At 46.4% G+C, this 19,743-nt stretch overlaps 1 protein-coding gene across 1 annotated transcript; it reads right to left on the reverse strand.

The window, feature by feature from the left end:
* Window positions 1-4,868: 4,868 nt before the first annotated feature.
* LOC139274583 (putative nuclease HARBI1) lies at window positions 4,869-5,510 on the reverse strand. The gene has a single exon (XM_070891265.1). The coding sequence runs from the start codon at window positions 5,508-5,510 to the stop codon at window positions 4,869-4,871; it is 642 nt and encodes a 213-aa protein (XP_070747366.1).
* Between the last annotated feature and the right edge of the window lie 14,233 nt (window positions 5,511-19,743).

Below are 19,743 nucleotides of genomic sequence, written 5' to 3' on the forward strand. Positions count from 1 at the left end.
TTTCTTAGATGAATGAAAATGGAAAATTTTGACCTTGTGAAATACACAATGTGATATAAATGATTGACGCGTTCTATTAGAATCCTAATATGAATACCCATTTGTAGAATGCCCGCCCAATATGCCCATATAAAGCCCTCACTAAAATGAACAGATTTTCTATCGTCATGTTATGTGTTAATGTTATGTGTGCTGGCTAGTACTGGGTGTTCAGTCACATCAAAGCCTGCACCATGTGTCAGATCCACACTCTAAGGGCAGGCAAGAGGCTGACTAACAGTGAACGCAGAATGACAGCAGAATGTCACATCTCCATATAATCTGTCAAGATTGTTTCACAGACCTGCAACTACAAAACCGTGTGAAGATTTTCAATGATTCTAAAGAACAAAAATACATTATTACTGAGAAACTGTTGAATCTACTGGCAAAATTGTTGAAGTAATTATTTAAGCAGCAAGGTAACAAAGTGCGGAATTAAGAATCGGCTGGCTGATTATTGCTTCATCCTTCAGTCGAGCAGACAGTCCTCAATTCCTCGCTCTAAATAGGCATAAATATATTACTATTCATTCCAATATCATTAACACAAACAAAAGATACACTTTGGAATTGAATAATTTAATCTGAAATTGAAAAACATTGCATTATTACATTTGAATGCATGAGTTAAATGAACCCAGACCCTTGGCAAATAACAGAGAAACAAGCAATTAAAAATGTCTGTCTAAATTAAGTTGTAATAGAAAATAAAATGGGAACTGTAGTGTGCTTTTTGGTGATGTACAGCTGCAGAAAGAATAAACCGCATCCAGTAAATGGCTTCAACATTTTCCAAACATTACTTTTTAGTCAGTCAGTAATTTGTGAAGAATCTGTTCAAATCATTGATTTGATTCATTCTCCCACCTACAAGAAACAGCTTCCATTTGTTTATACAGAAACAAAAAATTCACCACTGCATTGTCCATTTCAGCAGAGTGACTACAGCCCCTGGTCCAGCTCTGGACTTTGACCTCAAAAAGACATTTGTTCTTTGTCTTTTCACACATAAAAACACAATATGGGGGGAACTTTAGCCCTCCAAAAATGTGGGTTGAGGGCATGGGAGTAGATAAAGTGTTAAAAATATGAATCCCAACCTGAACCTACCTCCAACCTGTTCACTTCCGGTTTCAACAGAGGCGGGAGAGGGGCGATTAGCTGCCAGGAGGCGGGACATCTATTTAAATATTATAATGAGGCTGGAAGCCTCTTCTTTAACCTCGATTTTGTATTTAAGTTTAGTTGTTCGGGTTTTGCACACCTCGTGAAACCTGCCAGCTAAAGCAAGGTAGGGGCTGCTGCATCCAGGAGGTAAGTACAGGTTGAACATCTTTTAGCCAGAACTCCCTTATCCGGAACATCTCTCGTCCAGAATCATTCCCCGGCCACCATGTGGCACATGCGCAGAACTCCGACATGAACAAATTGAAGTCCTTCCTCGCTGCCGACTCCCGTAATCGCTGACCTGACCTCGCAATCCACCTCACCGCCACGCCACCCCCCGCCCCATGATCTCTCTGCGCACTCCCAGTCCCAAGTCAACCAGCCCTGATATCCCTTTGCTCAGTATCTGCACCATTCAATTTAATGTGACCACCTCTCGTCCGGAAAAATCTCTTATACAGAACAGGCCAGGTCCCGAGGGTTCCGGATAAGGGATGTTCAACCTGTACCTTTACATTAACCTCCTAGATCCAGGGTCCTTATCTAAATCAATCAATCAGGAGGCCTCCGATCACCCCCCACCCCCCCACCCCATGCTGCTCCTCCAGCCCCGATCCCTTCAGACCACCCACCCCCACCCCAGGCTGCTCCCAGCTCCCGATCACCACTTGAACTGTCCCCCACCCCCCGCGACCGTTCTGCGATCACGATCTTCTGGACCCCCACCCCACCCCTGTGCTGGTCCCGGCCCGCGATCGTGATCGTCTGGACCGCCATGCCCCACACCTCATCCCCCTCTCCTCCAGCTGGCCCATAATCTTTGCAACACCCTCCCCACTCCTCCGGCCGACCCCAGCCCCCATGCGATCCCTCCCTCAGGCAATATCTGCCTGGAGCCAGCCAACCTCGCTATCTGATGCCTGCAGGGGGGAAACAGTGCTTTCCCATTTAAATCAGGCCCAAGTTCTCCCAAGTTTCTGAACTGCTTCGTAGACCCCTGCCTCCAATCAGCCTTCCCCATTAAAATTCAGTCCTATATATGAGTGAGACAAAGGCTGGAATTTTCATCACCAAGGCGGGTCGGGTGCGAGCAGTTGGTATGGTGCCTTGGAACCCCATTCTTTTTTTCATTACGCTCCTCAGATCAACTTTCTCTGAACGGCACCTATTAAGGTAGGCCTGCACGTTTCCTGGCCCTATTAAATGGTGCGGGTCTGATGATATCATCGATGACTCATTTCAAGCCGGGATATTTAAAGCAGCCTTGGCCACATTGCATTTGAAGGGTCATCTAGGAGTGTGCAGGCAGTACATATCACCATCTAGTTATTACTGAGCCTTGCACAGAGACAGAGCGCTGCACCCAGGTTGTCAGATGACTTCCTCCATATGCTTGTGAAGGGACTCAGAGCACACAAGGAGGTCCTCTTCTCTTCCCATGGGTGAACGAGACCTTCCCAGGAGACTTAGAGAGCCTTGCTGCAAATGGCAGAGGAGGTGAACAGCAGGGATGTGGTGAGGAGGTCCTGGGTGCAGTGCTGGAAGCGCTTCAATTATCTCATGAGATCAGCAAAGGCGAGTACAAAACCAACTCAACTTCATCCTGCTATGCCACTCATCATATCCCCATCACTCTGCCTTCCCAAGCCAAATCCTTCACACCATTACTCACACCAACATACTTTGCACGTCCATCCATCCCTCTCTCTATCTTCATTATCACATCCCCATCACTCTGCCTTCCCTACCCTACTCCTGCACATCATTACGCACACCAACTTACCTTGCACCTCTACCCATCCCTCTCTCTCCATCTTCATTATCACATTCCCATCTAACTAACTACTCCTCACACTCGTCCTCATCCTAATGCAATCATATCAACTAACAACCCACTTTGCATTGGCACTTTGGGATTAGCATCCCATTCTGTCAGTCACCCTCTAAAGATGTAACCTACACATTCTTTACACTCATGCCATCACTCTCATTCAGACTCTCATTCTCTTATTTCCCTCCTTACAGGAGAAGAGAGCCCACAATAAAAGGGAGAGGGAGAGAATCGGAGGTGGCTCTCCATCATTCGCCTCGCTGACAGCAGCAGAAGCGCTCGCCCTGGAGGTCTCAGGAGTTGCGGAGCAGCTGGTAGTGGGAGACGAAGCGAGGGGGACCGCTCAGCAACCTGGTGACAGAATTACCTCTCAGACAGCCACATGGCATACAACAGTCACTCATATGAGGACTGATGTCAGTGAATGTTCATCATGTAAATAATGATATCATTACCCATTCTTGATCATGTATTTCTAAATCATCTCTTTACTCTGCCACAGGTCCATCAAGAGCACCCCCCACTGTCCAGGTGGAAGAGGAAGATGACTCCTCAGAGGAGCCTCCAGCCTCTGAGGATGCAGCGTTAGCAGACAGCACCATCGCACATACGCGCATCTCGGTGGGTCCTGCGCGAGATAGAGTCATGTTGTCACCTGGTGTCTCACAAGTCACAAGTGAGCAAGAGGAGATGGTGGGGATAGGGACAGCAGTGGAGACTCCTCACTGGAGGGTGCAGGATGGTCCCAGCTCTGCTCAGCTGCTTGCAAACGCTGAGCCTCGGGGACCATCCAGAAAGAGAGCGGTCCTAGAGGTGCAGGAGGAAGTGCAGGGGGCTCTGACAGGATTTGCGTCCGCGATGTCTGCAAAGGTGCAGAGAATAGAGGAGTCCATCTCCAACATGAGCACCACCGTGTGGCAGGCAATGGCAACTGTAGGGTCTTCCATGGATAGGATGGCCACCTGCATGGAGCTGCTAATGTGCCACTCACATGAGCACATGCTATCTACAGAGAACAGATGGAAGAAGCTCATAGATCTCCTCTCCAGCAGGGATGTCAACATAAAAATGGGTCATCATGGCCCCACTACTGTGCAGCAAGGTGCTCTTCAGCTCATTGCTAGCAGGGAAGTGCAGTGGTTCATGAAAGGGATGATGGTGAGAGGGAACATGGAAGTGGAAGTTCCTCTCAAAGTGCTCACACTAATCCCCTGATGCCACCCTTCCCCCGCCCCCCTGCCCCCACAGTCAGAGCCCCAGATGCCTCCTTGGATTGCGATAGCCAAGTCTGTCCCTGCACAGTCGCAGGAGGAGCAGACTTTGGTGGGGCCGTCGTAGGTTCCAAATCCCAGAGGTCGTCTGCCAAAAGTGAGCAGCCTCCCGCTACCTCTGCTGAAGCCACAGGGGTTGTACCTTGTAGAAGCATGTGTAAACGGAAAATGACACAGAAGGAGATGCGCAAGGATAAGCACATGGGTGTTTAAAAAACTGTTTCCGTTAAGGTTCCGTTGCTCTTATGTCACGTATAAAACTATTTATTTTCACCACTTTACAGTCATGCCCATTTTTGTCTGCCAGCTTGTGCCGTAGTGAGTTGGAGTGAATGGTCAGACATAATGTTACCTACAGCAATGGGGGTCAGTGTGAAAGGAATGGCTTGGTCATTGTAGGGATGCTTTATGCTGGTGTTTGGAGCAGGGGCGGGGGGAGGGGGCAGGTGGCGGGGGGGTATCCTGGCAACCATTTGGGTGAAATGCAGGAAGTTAAGTAAATATGGCCATGATGAGGCAACCCCTGGCCTCCTGGGCAGCTCGGGTGCCTCTGGCATTTAGACCTCAGGTTCCTCCTGCTCCTCCTCCTCATCTTTCAGCTGATGCTCATCCTCCTCCTCTGAAGAGGGTGTGTGCTCTGCGCCTTGCTCCTCATGCAGCGCTAATCCTTGCTGCTGCGCTATGTTGTGCAGGGCGCTGCAGACGATCACAATTCTGGAGACCCTGGCTGGTGCGTACTGAAGGGCTGCACCAGATCTGCCAAGGCTTCTGAAGTGCATTTTTAGAATATCCATTGTTTGCTCTATGACACATCTGGTGGAAGTGTGGTTTCCATTATATCTCCCCTCGGCCTCAGTAATTGGCCTCCTCAAGGGTGTCAAGAGCCATGTCTTCAGTGTGTTTGGAGGTGCGAAGAGCTGAGGGAGGGTGGACTGGCGCAGGATGAAAGTGTCACGGCAGCTGCCAGGGAATTTGGCACACACATCCATGGTGGTCCTTGTATGGTTACAGACGAGCTGCATGTTGAGGGATTGTAAGCCCTTGCAGTTCACAAACACTCCGCGGTCACGATGAGATGCTTTCATGGCCACATCTGTGCAGGCAATGATGCCCTGCACCTGTGGGAAGCCAGCCAGAGCTGCAAAGCCCAATGCCCGCTCAATAACACTGACTTCATCAGTGGCTGACTTGTCAAACATAGGATCGGTGACCTGTGTTATGCTTCTGTGAGCGGCCAATTGCGAGATGCCACAAAAGTCTGCTGCAGATCCCTGAAAGGAGGCGGAGGTGAAGAGGTTGAGGGCACTGGTGACCTTGACAACCGCTGGTAAGGTGCGTCCACCCGCTCGTCTGGGCTACAGGTCTTGCTCCAGCAATGTGCAAATGTCTGTGACGACCTGGCACGATAGCCTGAGGCTCCTTTGGCACTGCTGCTCGGTGCTACAGGTACATAAAAAGGAAAAGAGTGGCTGAAGTAAATGTTGATCCCCTCAAGGATGAGACTGGGGAATTAATAATGGAGAACAGGGAAATGGCAGAGACGTTGAACAAATATTTTGTATCAGTCTTCATGGTAGAAGACACGAAAAACATCCCAATAGTGGATAATCAAGAGCCTATAGGGAAGGAGGAACTTAATACAATCACCACCACTAATGAAGTAGTACTCAGTAAAATAATGGGACTAAAGGCGGACAAATCCCCTGGACTCGATGGCTTACATCCTACAAGAGGTGGCTGCAGAGATGGTGGATGCATTGGTTGTAATCTACCAAGATTCCCTGGATTCTGGGGCGGCCCCAGTGGATTGGAAAGTCGCAAATGTAATGCCCTTATTTAAAAAAGGAGGCAGACAAAAAGCAGGAAACTATAGACCGGTTAGCCTAACATCTGTCGTTGGGAAAATGCTGGAGTTCATTATTAAGGAAGCAGTAGCAGGACATTTGGAAAACATAGAAACATAGAAACATAGAAAATAGGTGCAGGAGCAGGCCATTCAGCCCTTCTAGCCTGCACCGCCATTCAATGAGTTCATGGCTGAACATGAAACTTCAGTACCCCCTTCCTGCTTTCTCGCCATAACCCTTGATCCCCCGAGTAGTAAGGACTTCATCTAACTCCCTTTTGAATATATTTAGTGAATTGGCCTCAACTACTTTCTGTGGTAGAGAATTCCACAGGTTCACCACTCTCTGGGTGAAGAAGTTTCTCCTCATCTCGGTCCTAAATGGCTTACCCCTTATCCTCAGACTGTGACCCCTGGTTCTGGACTTCCCCAACATTGGGAACATTCTTTCTGCATCTAACCTGTCTAAACCCGTCAGAATTTTAAACGTTTCTATGAGGTCCCCTCTCATTCTTCTGAACTCCAGTGAATACAAGCCCAGTTGATCCAATCTTTCTTGATAGGTCAGTCCCGCCATCCCGGGAATCAGTCTGGTGAACCTTCGCTGCACTCCCTCAATAGCAAGAATGTCCTTCCTCAAGTTAGGAGACCAAAACTGTACACAATACTCCAGGTGTGGCCTCACCAAGGCCCTGTACAACTGTAGCAACACCTCCCTGCCCCTGTATTCAAATCCCCTCGCTATGAAGGCCAACATGCCATTTGCTTTCTTAACCGCCTGCTGTACCTGCATGCTAACCTTCAATGACTGATGTACCATGACACCCAGGTCTCGTTGCACCTTCCCTTTTCCTAATCTGTCACCATTCAGATAATAGTCTGTCTCTCTGTTTTTACCACCAAAGTGGATAACCTCACATTTATCCACATTATACTTCATCTGCCATGCATTTGCCCACTCACCTAACCTATCCAAGTCACTCTGCAGCCTAATAGCATCCTCCTCGCAGCTCACACTGCCACCCAACTTAGTATCATCCGCAAATTTGGAGACACTGCATTTAATCCCCTCGTCTAAATCATTAATGTACAATGTAAACAGCTGGGGCCCCAGCACAGAACCTTGCGGCACTCCACTAGTCACTGCCTGCCATTCTGAAAAGTACCCGTTTACTCCTACTCTTTGCTTCCTGTCTGACAACCAGTTCTCAATCCACGTCAGCACACTACCCCCAATCCCATGTGCTTTAACTTTGCACATTAATCTCTTGTGTGGGACCTTGTCGAAAGCCTTCTGAAAGTCCAAATATACCACATCAACTGGTTCTTCTTTGTCCACTTTACTGGAAACATCCTCAAAAAATTCCAGAAGATTTGTCAAGCATGATTTCCCTTTCACAAATCCATGCTGACTTGGACCTATCATGTCACCATTTTCCAGATGCACTGCTATGAAATCCTTAATAATTGATTCCATCATTTTACCCACTACTGAGGTCAGGCTGACCGGTCTATAATTCCCTGTTTTCTCTCTCCCTCCTTTTTTAAAAAGTGGGGTTACATTGGCTACCCTCCACTCCATAGGAACTGATCCAGAGTCAATGGAATGTTGGAAAATGACTGTCAATGCATCCGCTATTTCCAAGGCCACCTCCTTAAGTACTCTAGGATGCAGTCCATCAGGCCCTGGGGATTTATCGGCCTTCAATCCCATCAATTTCCCCAACACAATTTCCCGACTAATAAAGATTTCCCTCAGTTCCCCCTCCTTACTAGACCCTCTGACCCCTTTTATATCCGGAAGGTTGTTTGTATCCTCCTTAGTGAATACCGAACCAAAGTACTTGTTCAATTGGTCTGCCATTTCTTTGTTCCCCGTTATGACTTCCCCTGATTCTGACTGCAGGGGACCTACGTTTGTCTTCACCAACCTTTTTCTCTTTACATACCTATAGAAACTTTTGCAATCCGCCTTAATGTTCCCTGCAAGCTTCTTCTCGTACTCCATTTTCCCTGTCCTAATCAAACCCTTTGTCCTCCTCTGCTGAGTTCTAAATTTCTCCCAGTCCCCAGGTTCGCTGCTATTTCTGGCCAATTTGTATGCCACTTCCTTGGCTTTAATACTATCCCTGATTTCCCTAGATAGCCACGGTTGAGCCACCTTCCCCTTTTTATTTTTACGCCAGACAGGAATGTACAATTGTTGTAATTCATCCATGCAGTCTCTAAATGTCTGCCATTGCCCATCCACAGTCAACCCCCTAAGTATCCTTCGCCAATCTATCCTAGCCAATTCACGCCTCATACCTTCAAAGTTACCCTTCTTTAAGTTCTGGACCATGGTCTCTGAAATTACTGTTTCATTCTCCATCCTAATGCAGAATTCCACCATATTATGGTCACTCTTCCCCAAGGGGCCTCGCACAATGAGATTGCTAATTAATCCTCTCTCATTACACAACACCCAGTCTAAGATGGCCTCCCCCCTAGTTGGTTCCTCAACATATTGGTCTCGAAAACCATCCCTTATGCACTCCAGGAAATCCTCCTCCACCGTATTGCTTCCAGTTTGGCTAGCCCAATCTATGTGCATATTAAAGTCACCCATTATAACTGCTACACCTTTATTGCATGCACCCCTAATTTCCTGTTTGATGCCCTCCCCAACATCCCTATTACTGTTTGGAGGTCTGTACACAACTCCCACTAACGTTTTTTGCCCTTTGGTGTTCTGCAGCTCTACCCATATAGATTCCACATCATCCAAGCTAATGTCTTTCCTAACTATTGCATTAATCTCCTCTTTAACCAGCAATGCTACCCCACCTCCTTTTCCTTTTATTCTATCCTTCCTGAATGTTGAATACCCCTGAATGTTGAGTTCCCAGCCCTGATCATCCTGGAGCCACGTCTCCGTAATCCCAATCACATCATATTTTTTAACATCTATTTGCACAATTAATTCATCCACCTTATTGCGGATACTCCTTGCATTAAGACACAAAGCCTTCAGGCTTGTTTTATTAACACCCTTTGTCCTTTTAGAATTTTGCTGTACAGTGGCCCTTTTTGTTCTTTGCCTTGGGTTTCTCTGCCCTCCACTTTTCCTCATCTCCTTTCTGTCTTTTGCTTTTGTCTCCTTTTTGTTTCCCTCTGTCTCCCTGCATTGGTTCCCATTCCCCTGCCATATTAGTTTAAATCCTCCCCAACAGCACGAGCAAACACTCCCCCTAGGACATTGGTTCCAGTCCTGCCCAGGTGCAGACCGTCCGGTTTGTACTGGTCCCACCTCCCCCAGAACCGGTCCCAATGCCCCAGGAATTTGAATCCCTCCCTGCTGCACCACTGCTCAAGCCACGTATTCATCTGCGCTATCCTGCGATTCCTACTCTGACTATCACGTGGCACTGGTAGCAATCCCGAGATTACTACTTTTGAGGTCCTACTTTTTAATTTAGCTCCTAACTCCTTAAATTCGTTTCGTAGGACCTCATCCCTTTTTTTGCCTATGTCGTTGGTACCAATGTGCACCACGACAACTGGCTGTTCTCCCTCCCATTTCAGAATGTCCTGCACCCGCTCCGAGACATCCTTGACCCTTGCACCAGGGAGGCAACATACCATGATTCAATCAAGCAGAGTCAGCATGGTTTTATGAAAGGGAAATCATGTTTGACAAATTTGCTGGAGTTCTTTGAGGATGTAATGAGCAGGGTGTATAAGAGGGAACCAGTGGATGTAGTGTATTTGGATTTCCAGAAGGCATTTGATAAGGTGTCACATAAAATTTTACTGCACAAGATAAAAGTTCAGGGAGTTGGGGGTAATATATTAGCATGGATAGAGGATTGGCTAACTAACAGACAACAGAATCGGGATAAATGGGTCATTTTCCGGTTGGCAAACAGTGACTAGTGGGGTGCCGCAGGGATCGGTGCTGGGTCCTCAACTATTTACAATCTATATTAATGACTTGGATGAAGGGACCGAGTGTAATGTAGCCAAGTTTGCTGATGATACAAAGATGGGTGGGAAAGCAAATTGTGAGGAGGACATTAAAAATCTTCAAAGGGATCTAGACAGGCTAAGTGAGTGGGCAAAAATCTAGCAGATGGAGTATAATGTGGGAAAATGTGAGGTTATCCACTTTGGCAGAAAAAATAGAAAAGCAAATTACAATTTAAATGTAGAAAAATTGCAAAGTATTGCAGTACAGAGGGACCTGGGGGTCCTTGTGCATGAAACACAAAAAGTTAGCATGCAGATACAGCAAGTAATCAGGAAGGCAAATGGAACGTTGGCCTTTATTGCAAGGGGAATAGTATACAAATGCAGAGAAGTCTTGCTACAATTGTACAGGGTATTGGTAAGGCCACACCTAGAGTACTGCGTACAGTTTTGGTTTCCATATTTAGGGAAGGATATACTTGCATTGGAGGCTGTTCAGGGAAGGTTCACTAGGTTGATTCCGAAGATGAGGAGGTTGACTTATGAAGATAGGTTGAATAGGTTGGGTCTATACACATTGGAGTTCAGAAGAATGAGAAGTGATCTTATCGAAACATATAAAATAATGAGGGGGCTCGACAAGGTGGATGCAGAGAGGATATTTCCACTCATAGGGGAAACCAGAACTAGGGGACATAGTCTCAGAATAAGGGGCCGCCCATTTATAACTAAAATGAGGAGAAATTTCTTCTCTCAGAGGGTTGTAAATCTATGGAATTCTCTGCCCCAGAGAGTTGTGGAGGCTGGGTCATTGAATTTATTTAAGGTGGAGATACAGATTTTTGAGCGATAAGGGAATAAAGGATTATAGGGAGTGGGCAGGGAAGTGGAATTGAGTCCATGATCAGATCAGCATGGTCTTATTGAATGGCGGAGCAGGCTCGATGGGCCAAATGGCCTAATCCCGCTCTTATTTCTTATGTTCTTATGTCATGTTGAGGAAGCTCATCCTCTGCCTATATACCCTATGTTGGGGGTATCGCCGCTGGTGCGGTGCAGCCCTGCGCTGATGCCCTGTGTCCTGTGCAGCATCAGGTTGTTGAGAAGAAGGTTGGTGTTGTTGTTGGTGCTGTTGGTGTGCCTGGTGCTGCTGGTGTTGGGGCTCATCATCGTCTGATTCTATATACCATGGTGAAACAGCATAAACGGCACCCCTGCTGATGAAATAGATGGCAGGTCAAGTCGAAATGACAGAAGCGATCTGCCAATGCTGTGATAGCTTCCACCAATGAGGTGAGACTGGATGATGACTTTGCTGCAAACACTTGCAGCCTGCAGAAAGCTAAATCTGTGCTGGGACTGCAGTCAGCAACAGCTTCTGCCTGAGGAACGTGATCAGCTGTGAGGTGGGAGCTTTTATCGTGCATTTCATCCTGTCAGCTAATCAGCTGGATCAATGGCCACTGAACTCTCGCCTCAGGTGGTTCCCAGAACTGCATGAATCCTGTGGTCATCCAGAGAAATTTGAAAGGTAGGCTAAGAAATGCACTTAAAGGTCTAACAGCAAGCTGATAATGATTTCAATTAGGTCACCCACCTCTGCCATTCGGGTTGCTGCCGCACCGGCAAACGCACCTGAGAGAAAGGTGTGTGGAGGCGGGATGACAGCCTGATAGCCCGAGGCCCCTTTTGCACTGCTGTTCAGTCATGTCGAGGAAGCTCATCCTCTGCCGATATAACCTGTGTTGCGGGTATCGCCTCCGGCACAGTGCAGCTATGCGCTGATGCCCTCTGTCCTGTGCAGCATCAGGTTGTTGAAGAGAAAGTTGTTGGTGCTGTTGCTGCTGCTGCTGCTGGTGTTGGGGCTCATCTTAGTCCAATTCTGAGGACCAAGGTGAGACAGTATAAATGGCACCCATGCCAATGTAATAGATGGCAGGTAGAGATCAGAGGACCAATCTGTCATTGGTGTGATAGGTAGTAGCAATGAAGTGAGAGCAGTTTCTGAATTTGAAGAAAGGTCTTGCAAACTGTAGACACCTAAATCTGTGCTCAAAATGTACTCAGCAAAAGCCTTTCCCTTAGGCAAGAAAGCAGGTGTGATGTGATAGTATTTATTGTGCTTTCCATGTTCTGCAGTAATGACCTCGAGAAATGGCCATTGAGCTACCACCTCAGCTTGACAGACATGGTTCCCGAGCTGCGTGAATCCCGTGGTTATGCAGTGAAATTCAAAAGGTCTGGCTAAAAGTACTGTTAAGGATCTGACAACAAGACAATGAGGTAAATTAGGTCGCCCATCTCTGCCGTTCAGGTCTGTGCCATGCTGGCAAATGTGCCTGAGTTAAAGGCGCGAGGAGGCAGGATGACGGCGCATTCCCAACCCGTTCACATTTATTGCGCATTTTACTCCTGACCCACCTCCAATCTCGCACGCATGGCAGCATGAAAATCCTGGCCCCAATTTTAACTCCAGGTGGATTCCCCATTCAGGCCTACGTTAAAATTACAGCTGAGTCGCAATGATGTGATTGGGCCACAACATTCACATGTAAAGAGAGACCCTGTTGGCTCCGGCCGCGTGTCCTTGCTGTCTGCTCAGGAGAGCAGGTTAAAATTGCACATGTTGCGATCATGGCGGCTTTCGGCCAGGGCGATTTTAACTGCCCACCCACCAGGTTTCTGTTGAGCGAGTAGGGTTAAAATCATTCCCTGAGACACCAACACAACTGTTTGTTGTGAATGTAATTATCACCTGGCATTAATAATTCACAATGCGGTGTTTCTGCAGATTGTACTGTTACAGATATAATACATACTGTGTTAAACAATATCCTTATAGTACATATTTCAGAGCTGTTTCATACTGTGGCAAATCACCTATACCAATTGTTTTGTATCGGAGATGTACATCAAATTATATAACTGAGATAAGATAAGTAAATAAGGGCTCGAATATCACTAGCACAGATCCTCTCTCTTTAGCTCCCCTGCTACAATGTCCCTCCAACATATATAATTTATAATATAGATGTACAGGCTGAGTCTTGTACAGTATTTGATTGAAGTGAATTTACATATTGCTTTTACATGGTATGCATTAGACTAGAGACAGTCAGCTGGTGAAGGTCCCTTGCATCAGACTGGTGTGAGGAACATGAAGTGGATTAATTCACAGTGATTAGTTTACCAGTTAACACATCTGCCATATGTACTGTCTGTAACAGTGATTACATTAATCACTAAAATATCCCTTACAAATATATCAATATTCTGGGCATCTGCAAAGTCTTTGCCAGAATCTGGCCCCATGCATTTCTAAATAATTTTCGACGATACTGTCTTCCACCCAAACATTATTCATGGTCATCGCTTTTTCATTCAAGTCCCAATATCCGTGTTGTCATTGATGCCTCATCTTCCTCTAACTCAGGGTCCTGATTACCTCTTCAAATCAATATAGTATTTACCCATCATCTAACCTTATCCATTGTTTTGCTGCAAGCTCTACTCTATAGTTGACAACTTCTTTCAGATGGTATAAATCCTCAGTGTGACAGTCGCCTCAGAGCAATGGCCTAATCATCTTATTTCGATCTCTTCCATCACCTTCAGTGAGGATGATGAACATTTTGTTCCCTTTATTTCTTCAAAGAGACAATTGCTTTGCATCACTCAAGTCAACCATAGAGCTGATGGCTCCAGCTTTACTCATTCTTCGTCTATCAACATTCTTGGTCGCTTTTAACAAAGGGAATTTTCACATCTCTTTCATTGCTGAAGCCACCTCCAAAGATCTCGTTTTTCAGTTTCATGCCAAACACTTTTGATCTCAACGATTGTTAATTCTATTCAGTCCAAACCTATCCAAGATTTAAATATGTAACCATATCTGGTCAGGCTCTTCAAGCACTTCTTCCACACATCTGGACAGTATATCAGGAAAAGCTCACCAGCCAATAGGTAATCTCTTTCTCACTCATTCTTTTTCTCTCTCTCTGGTGTCTGCAACTTTTCTCATCTCACTCGATTTTTTGAGGCAACAGTCAATGCTCATCTGAACTTTCCTCCCTTGCTTTTCCTAATATGCCATCTTACACATACTTTCTCCGTCCTATATCGCCACTGTATTAAACCTATATTCAGGACACAATCGCCTGCTCTTTCCCACAATTTGAAAACTGTGGAACTTCCTATCTTCATCAGTCCTTCTTTCCTCTTACATTTTAGGATTTTAAAATCTAAACCTGGCTTCACATCATTTCTGTTGATTGATTGATTCATTGATTCATTGATTAATCGATTGATTCCTCGATCCCTTGTTTGATTGATTCCTCGATCCCTTGATTGATTGATTCCTCCTTTCCTTCCCCTTTCTTCCTTCATTTTCCTTCCTTCTTTCCTTCCTTCCTGTAATATATAGTTCCATCTAGTGGACAACTGTGGTAATGCAGCCTCTGCTATTTACAACAAGTATAAAAGGAATGGAGCCATCTTGGAGACCTGTGTGTGTAGTGATGTCATCAGGTATATACCACATTGTCGATGAGGATAAGATTCCTGGATACCCGAGCTGAATGTTTTGTTGGTGGATGATTCCAGCTAAACAGACTAGAGAAGTCCTTTGTTTGCAGAACAGCTAAAAATCCAAGGTAAATTACAAGTACACTTGGCTGAACTGCCATAGTCCAGATGGCCGCACTAATGGGAATAACATAACACTTGGGTGAATTCCAATGTGACCGTGAGACTTTCGGAGCATGTGTGGAGTGGCTAGAAATGTTTTTCACCGCGAATAGTATCATCAAAGTCCCCAATGCTGAAAACCGTAACCGGGTGGTGTTGGAAAGAAAACGGGCTATTTTCCTCACTGAAGCAGGCCCCGAGGTGTATGAAACCCTGAAAAATGTGCTTGTTCCCATCAAGCCAAAGGATTCATCACTTAGGAAGATTCTAAGCAAGTTAGAACAGCACTACAGTCCTGAGCCCCTGGAAATTGCTAAAGGTTATTGTTTCAGAATATAAGATCAGTTAACCAACGAAAATATCAATGAGTACATTATAGCATTAAAAAAGCTATCTATTCACTGTAATTTCAGAAACTTTCAGGACCGAGAATTGCGTGACCGCTTTGTTTGTGGGATGAAAAATGATGCGATCAGAAGAAAGTTGTTGACAACTCCTAACTTGACTTTTGATTTAGCTTGTCAGACAGCTATGTCAATGGATATGGCCGACCAATATTCCCGAGAATTTTGAGCCATTTCCAGTCATCAGACAACCGAGGTGAATCGCCTGCAGGTTAAAAGTAAAAGACTCGGTCGGCGTTGAGGAGGAGGTCACCTGTGACTTTGACCCGAGTGTTCTCGACTCCATCCCATACAGCATGCTATCCGTCACCACCTCAGTAAAGCCCCAGCACTGCATGAGGTAGAAAAGGCCATAAGACAGCTTAAGAACAACAAGGCTACAGGAGCAGAAGGAATCCCTGCTGAGGCACTAAAGTATGGTGGAGGGGCGCTGTTGGCGCGAATACATAACCTCATCTCTCTCATCTGGAGGGAGGAGAGCATGCTGGGAGATCTCAGATATGCAGTGATCGTGACCATCTTTAAAAAAGGGAACAAGTCCGGCTGCGGCAACTACAGAGGAATCTCCCTGTTATCAGCCACTGGGAAAATCAGCACGAGAGTCCTCCTCAACCGTCTTCTCCCTGTGGCTGAGGAGCTCCTCCTGGAGTCACAGTACAGATTTCGTCCCCTACGGGGCAAAACGTACATGACTTTTACAGCGCGACAGCTGAAGGAAAAATGCAGGGAACAGCAGCAGCCCTTATACATGGCCTTCTTCGACCTTACAAAAGTTAGTCACCATCCTCCGCCTGCTCCACGATGACATGCAGGCCGTGATCTTTACCAACGGATCCATTTCAGACCCAAACCTCGTCCAGACCGGGGTCAAACAGAGCTGCATCATCGCCCCAAACCTCTTCTCAATCTTCCTCGCTGCCATGCTCCGCCTCATAGTCAACAAACTCCTCGCTGGAGTGGAACTAAACTGCAGAACCAGTGGAAAGCTGTTCAACCTTCGCCGCCTCCAGGCCAGGTCCAAGACCACTCCAACCTCTGTCGTCGAGCTATAGTATGCGGACGACGCCAGTGTCTGCGCACATACAGAGGCTAAACTCCAAGTCATAGTCAACGTACTTAATGAGGCGTACAAAAGCATGGGCCTTATGCTAAACATCCGTAAGACAAAGATCCTCCACCAGCCTGTCCATGCCGCTCAGCACTGCCCCCAGTCATCGAGATCCACGGCGAGACCCTCGGGAGCCTCTTATCAACAAGAGCAGACATTGACAACGAGATTCAACATCGCCTCCAGTGCACCAGTACAGGCTTCGGCCGCCTGAGGATAAGAGTGTTTGAAGACCTTGGAAATAGCGGATGCATTGACAGTCATTTTCCAACATTCCATAGAATCTGGATCAGTTCCTATCGAGTGGAGGGTAGCCAATGTAACCCCACTTTTTAAAAAAGGAGGGAGAGAGAAAACAGGGATTTATAGACCGGTCAGCCTGACCTCAGTAGTGGGCAAAATGATGAAATCAATTATTAAAGATGTCATAGCAGCACATTTGGAAAGAGGTGACATGATGGGTCCAAGTCAGCATGGATTTGTGAAAGGGAAATCATGCTTGACAAATCTTCTGGAATTTTTTGAGGATGTTTCCAGTAGAGTGGACAAGGGAGAACCAGTTGATGTGGTGTATTTGGACTTTCAGAAGGCTTTCGCCAAGGTCCCACACAAGAGATTAATGTGCAAAGTTAAAGCACATGGGATTGGGGGTAGTGTGCTGACGTGGATTGAGAACTGGTTGGCAGACAGGAAGCAAAGAGTAGGAGTAAATGGGTACTTTTCAGAATGGCAGGCAGTGACTAGTGGGGTACCACAAGGTTCTGTGCTGGGGCCCCAGCTGTTTACATTGTACATTAATGATTTAGACGAGGGGATTAAATATAGTATCTCCAAATTTGTGGATGACACTAAGTTGGGTGGCAGTGTGAGCTGCGAGGAGGATGCTATGAGGCTGCAGAGTGACTTGGATAGGTTAGGTGAGTGGGCAAATGCATGGCAGATGAAGTATAATGTGGATAAATGTGAGGTTATCCACTTTGGTGGTAAAAACAGAGAGACAGACTATTATCTGAATGGTGACAGATTAGGAAAAGGAGAGGTGCAACGAGACCTGGGTGTCATGGTACATCAGTCATTGAAGGTTGGCATGCAGGTACAGCAGGCGGTTAAGAAAGCAAATGGCATGTTGGCCTTCATAGCAAGGGGATTTGAGTACAGGGCAGGGAGGTGTTGCTACAGTTGTATAGGGCCTTGGTGAGGCCACACCTGGAGTATTGTGTACAGTTTTGGTCTCCTAACTTGAGGAAGGACATTCTTGCTATTGAGGGAGTGCAGTGAAGGTTCACCAGACTGATTCCCGGGATGGCGGGACTGACATATCAAGAAAGACTGGATCAACTGGGCTTGTATTCACTGGAGTTCAGAAGAATGAGAGTGGATCTCATAGAAACGCTTAAAATTCTGATGGGTTTAGACAGGTTAGATGCAGGAAGAATGTTCCCAATGTTGGGGAAGTCCAGAACCAGGGGTCACAGTCTAAGGATAAGGGGTAAGCCATTTAGGACCGAGATGAGGAGAAACTTCTTCACCCAGAGAGTGGTGAACCTGTGGAATTCTCTACCACAGAAAGCTGTTGAGGCCATTTCACTAAATATATTCAAAAAGGAGTTTGATGTAGTCCTTACTACTAGGGGGATCAAGGGGTATGGCAAGAAAGCAGGAATGGGGTACTGAGGTTGCATGTTCAGCCATGAACTCATTGAATGGCGGTATAGGCTCGAAGGGCCGAATGGCCTACTCCTGCATCTATTTTCTATGTTTCTATGTAAGACCAAGCCCTCAAATCTGCCACCAAGCTCATGATCTACAGGCCTGTTTTAATACCCGCCCTCCTGTATGGCTCAGAGACATGGACCATGTACAGTAGACACCACAAGTCGCTGGAGAAATACCACCAATGATGTCTTTGCAAGATCTTACAAATCCCCTGGGAAGACAGACGCACCAACATTAGCATCCTCGACCAGGCCAACATCCCCAGCATTGAAACACTGACCACACTTGATCAGCTCCACTGGGCAGGCCACATTGCTCGCATACCAGAGACGAGACTCGCAACTCCTTCACAGCAAACGAGCCAAAGGTGGGCAGAGGAAACGTTACAAGGACATCCTCAAAGCCTCCCTGATAAAGTGCAACATCCCCACTGACACCTGGGAGTCCTTAGCCAAAGACCATCCTAAGTGGAGGAAGTGCATCCGGGAGGGCACTGAGCACCTTGAGTCTCATCGCCAAGAGCAAGCAGGAATCAAGCGCAGGCAGCGGAAAGAGCGTGCGGCAAACCTATCCCACTTTCCCTTTCCCTCAACGACTATCTGTCCCACCTGTGACAGGGACTGTGGTTCTCGTGTTGGACTATTCAGCCACCTAAGGACTCATTTTTAGAGTGGAAGCAAGTCTTCCTCGATTCCGAGGGACTGCCTATGATGATGATGAAAAGTAAAAGGCAGTTGGGCCCCAATGCCTCAGCAATTGGCCAAGGTAATAGAGTATTGAAGTTGTGCTATCAGTGTCAGGGACAACACATAGTTCAAAGTTGTCCATATATGAAGACAGAGTGTTTCTTCTGCAGGAAAACTTGGCATCTTGCGAAGGCATGCCAACTGGACTAAACCAACTTTCAAGGCTATAAGTAGAAATCCCCAGAGACTACATAGCATGGAAGAAAAGCAACAGGACGAGGAGGTTTTGAAGATATACAAAGGTATCTCACAGTGATTCAAAAAGTATCATCATCCATGTAGATGTTACAGGAACTAGGATGCCCGTGGAAATCGACACTGGGCATCCGTGAGCGTAGTATCAGAATTGCTATATCTCGACAAATTGCGTGATTTCCCATTGGAGAAATCCAAGGTAGAACTGCGAGGCTCCTGAGGAGAGCAAATTCCTGTGGTAGGTCGTGTCACCGTACCGCTGAAATACAAGGATCAATATCAGAGCTTGCCTCTCTTAGTAGTGGCAGGAGACAAGCCTGCCTTAATAGGTAGAAATTGGTTGAGATCACTGAAGCTGGATTGGAATGAGATTTTTCGTGTTGAAACGAGATTTGCATTGAAGGATGATGTCATCACGAAGTATCCGAAGGTGTACTGTGAAACAGGCAGTCCGATCCAAGGCTTCAAGGCGAGTGTCAGGGTACAGAAGGACGCTAGACCAGTTTACTGCAAGCCACGTCCCGTACCATATGCAATCAAGGAGAAAGTTGAGCAAGAACTCAAAAGACTAGAGACTGAGAACATTATCTCTAAGATAGGTCTATGTAATTGGGCTACACCCATTATTGTTGTACCTAAGTCCAATGGTAAAGTAAGGTTGTGTGGTGATTATAAAGTAACTATAAACCAGGTTCCAGAGGGTAATCTCCGCAATACATTGCCAAATGTGGAAGCTTTGTTCACATCACTGACAGATGGTTAGATTTTCACAAAGTTGGATCT

The sequence above is a fragment of the Pristiophorus japonicus genome, chromosome 10 (genome assembly GCF_044704955.1).
Source record: "Pristiophorus japonicus isolate sPriJap1 chromosome 10, sPriJap1.hap1, whole genome shotgun sequence".
Classification (NCBI taxonomy): Eukaryota; Metazoa; Chordata; class Chondrichthyes; family Pristiophoridae; genus Pristiophorus; species Pristiophorus japonicus.

What these genes read in the sequence shown, in the direction of transcription:
- LOC139274583 (XM_070891265.1), bottom strand. Translation starts at nt 5,510, where the DNA reads ATGTTTGACAAGTCAGCCACTGATGAAGTCAGTGTTATTGAGCGGGCA.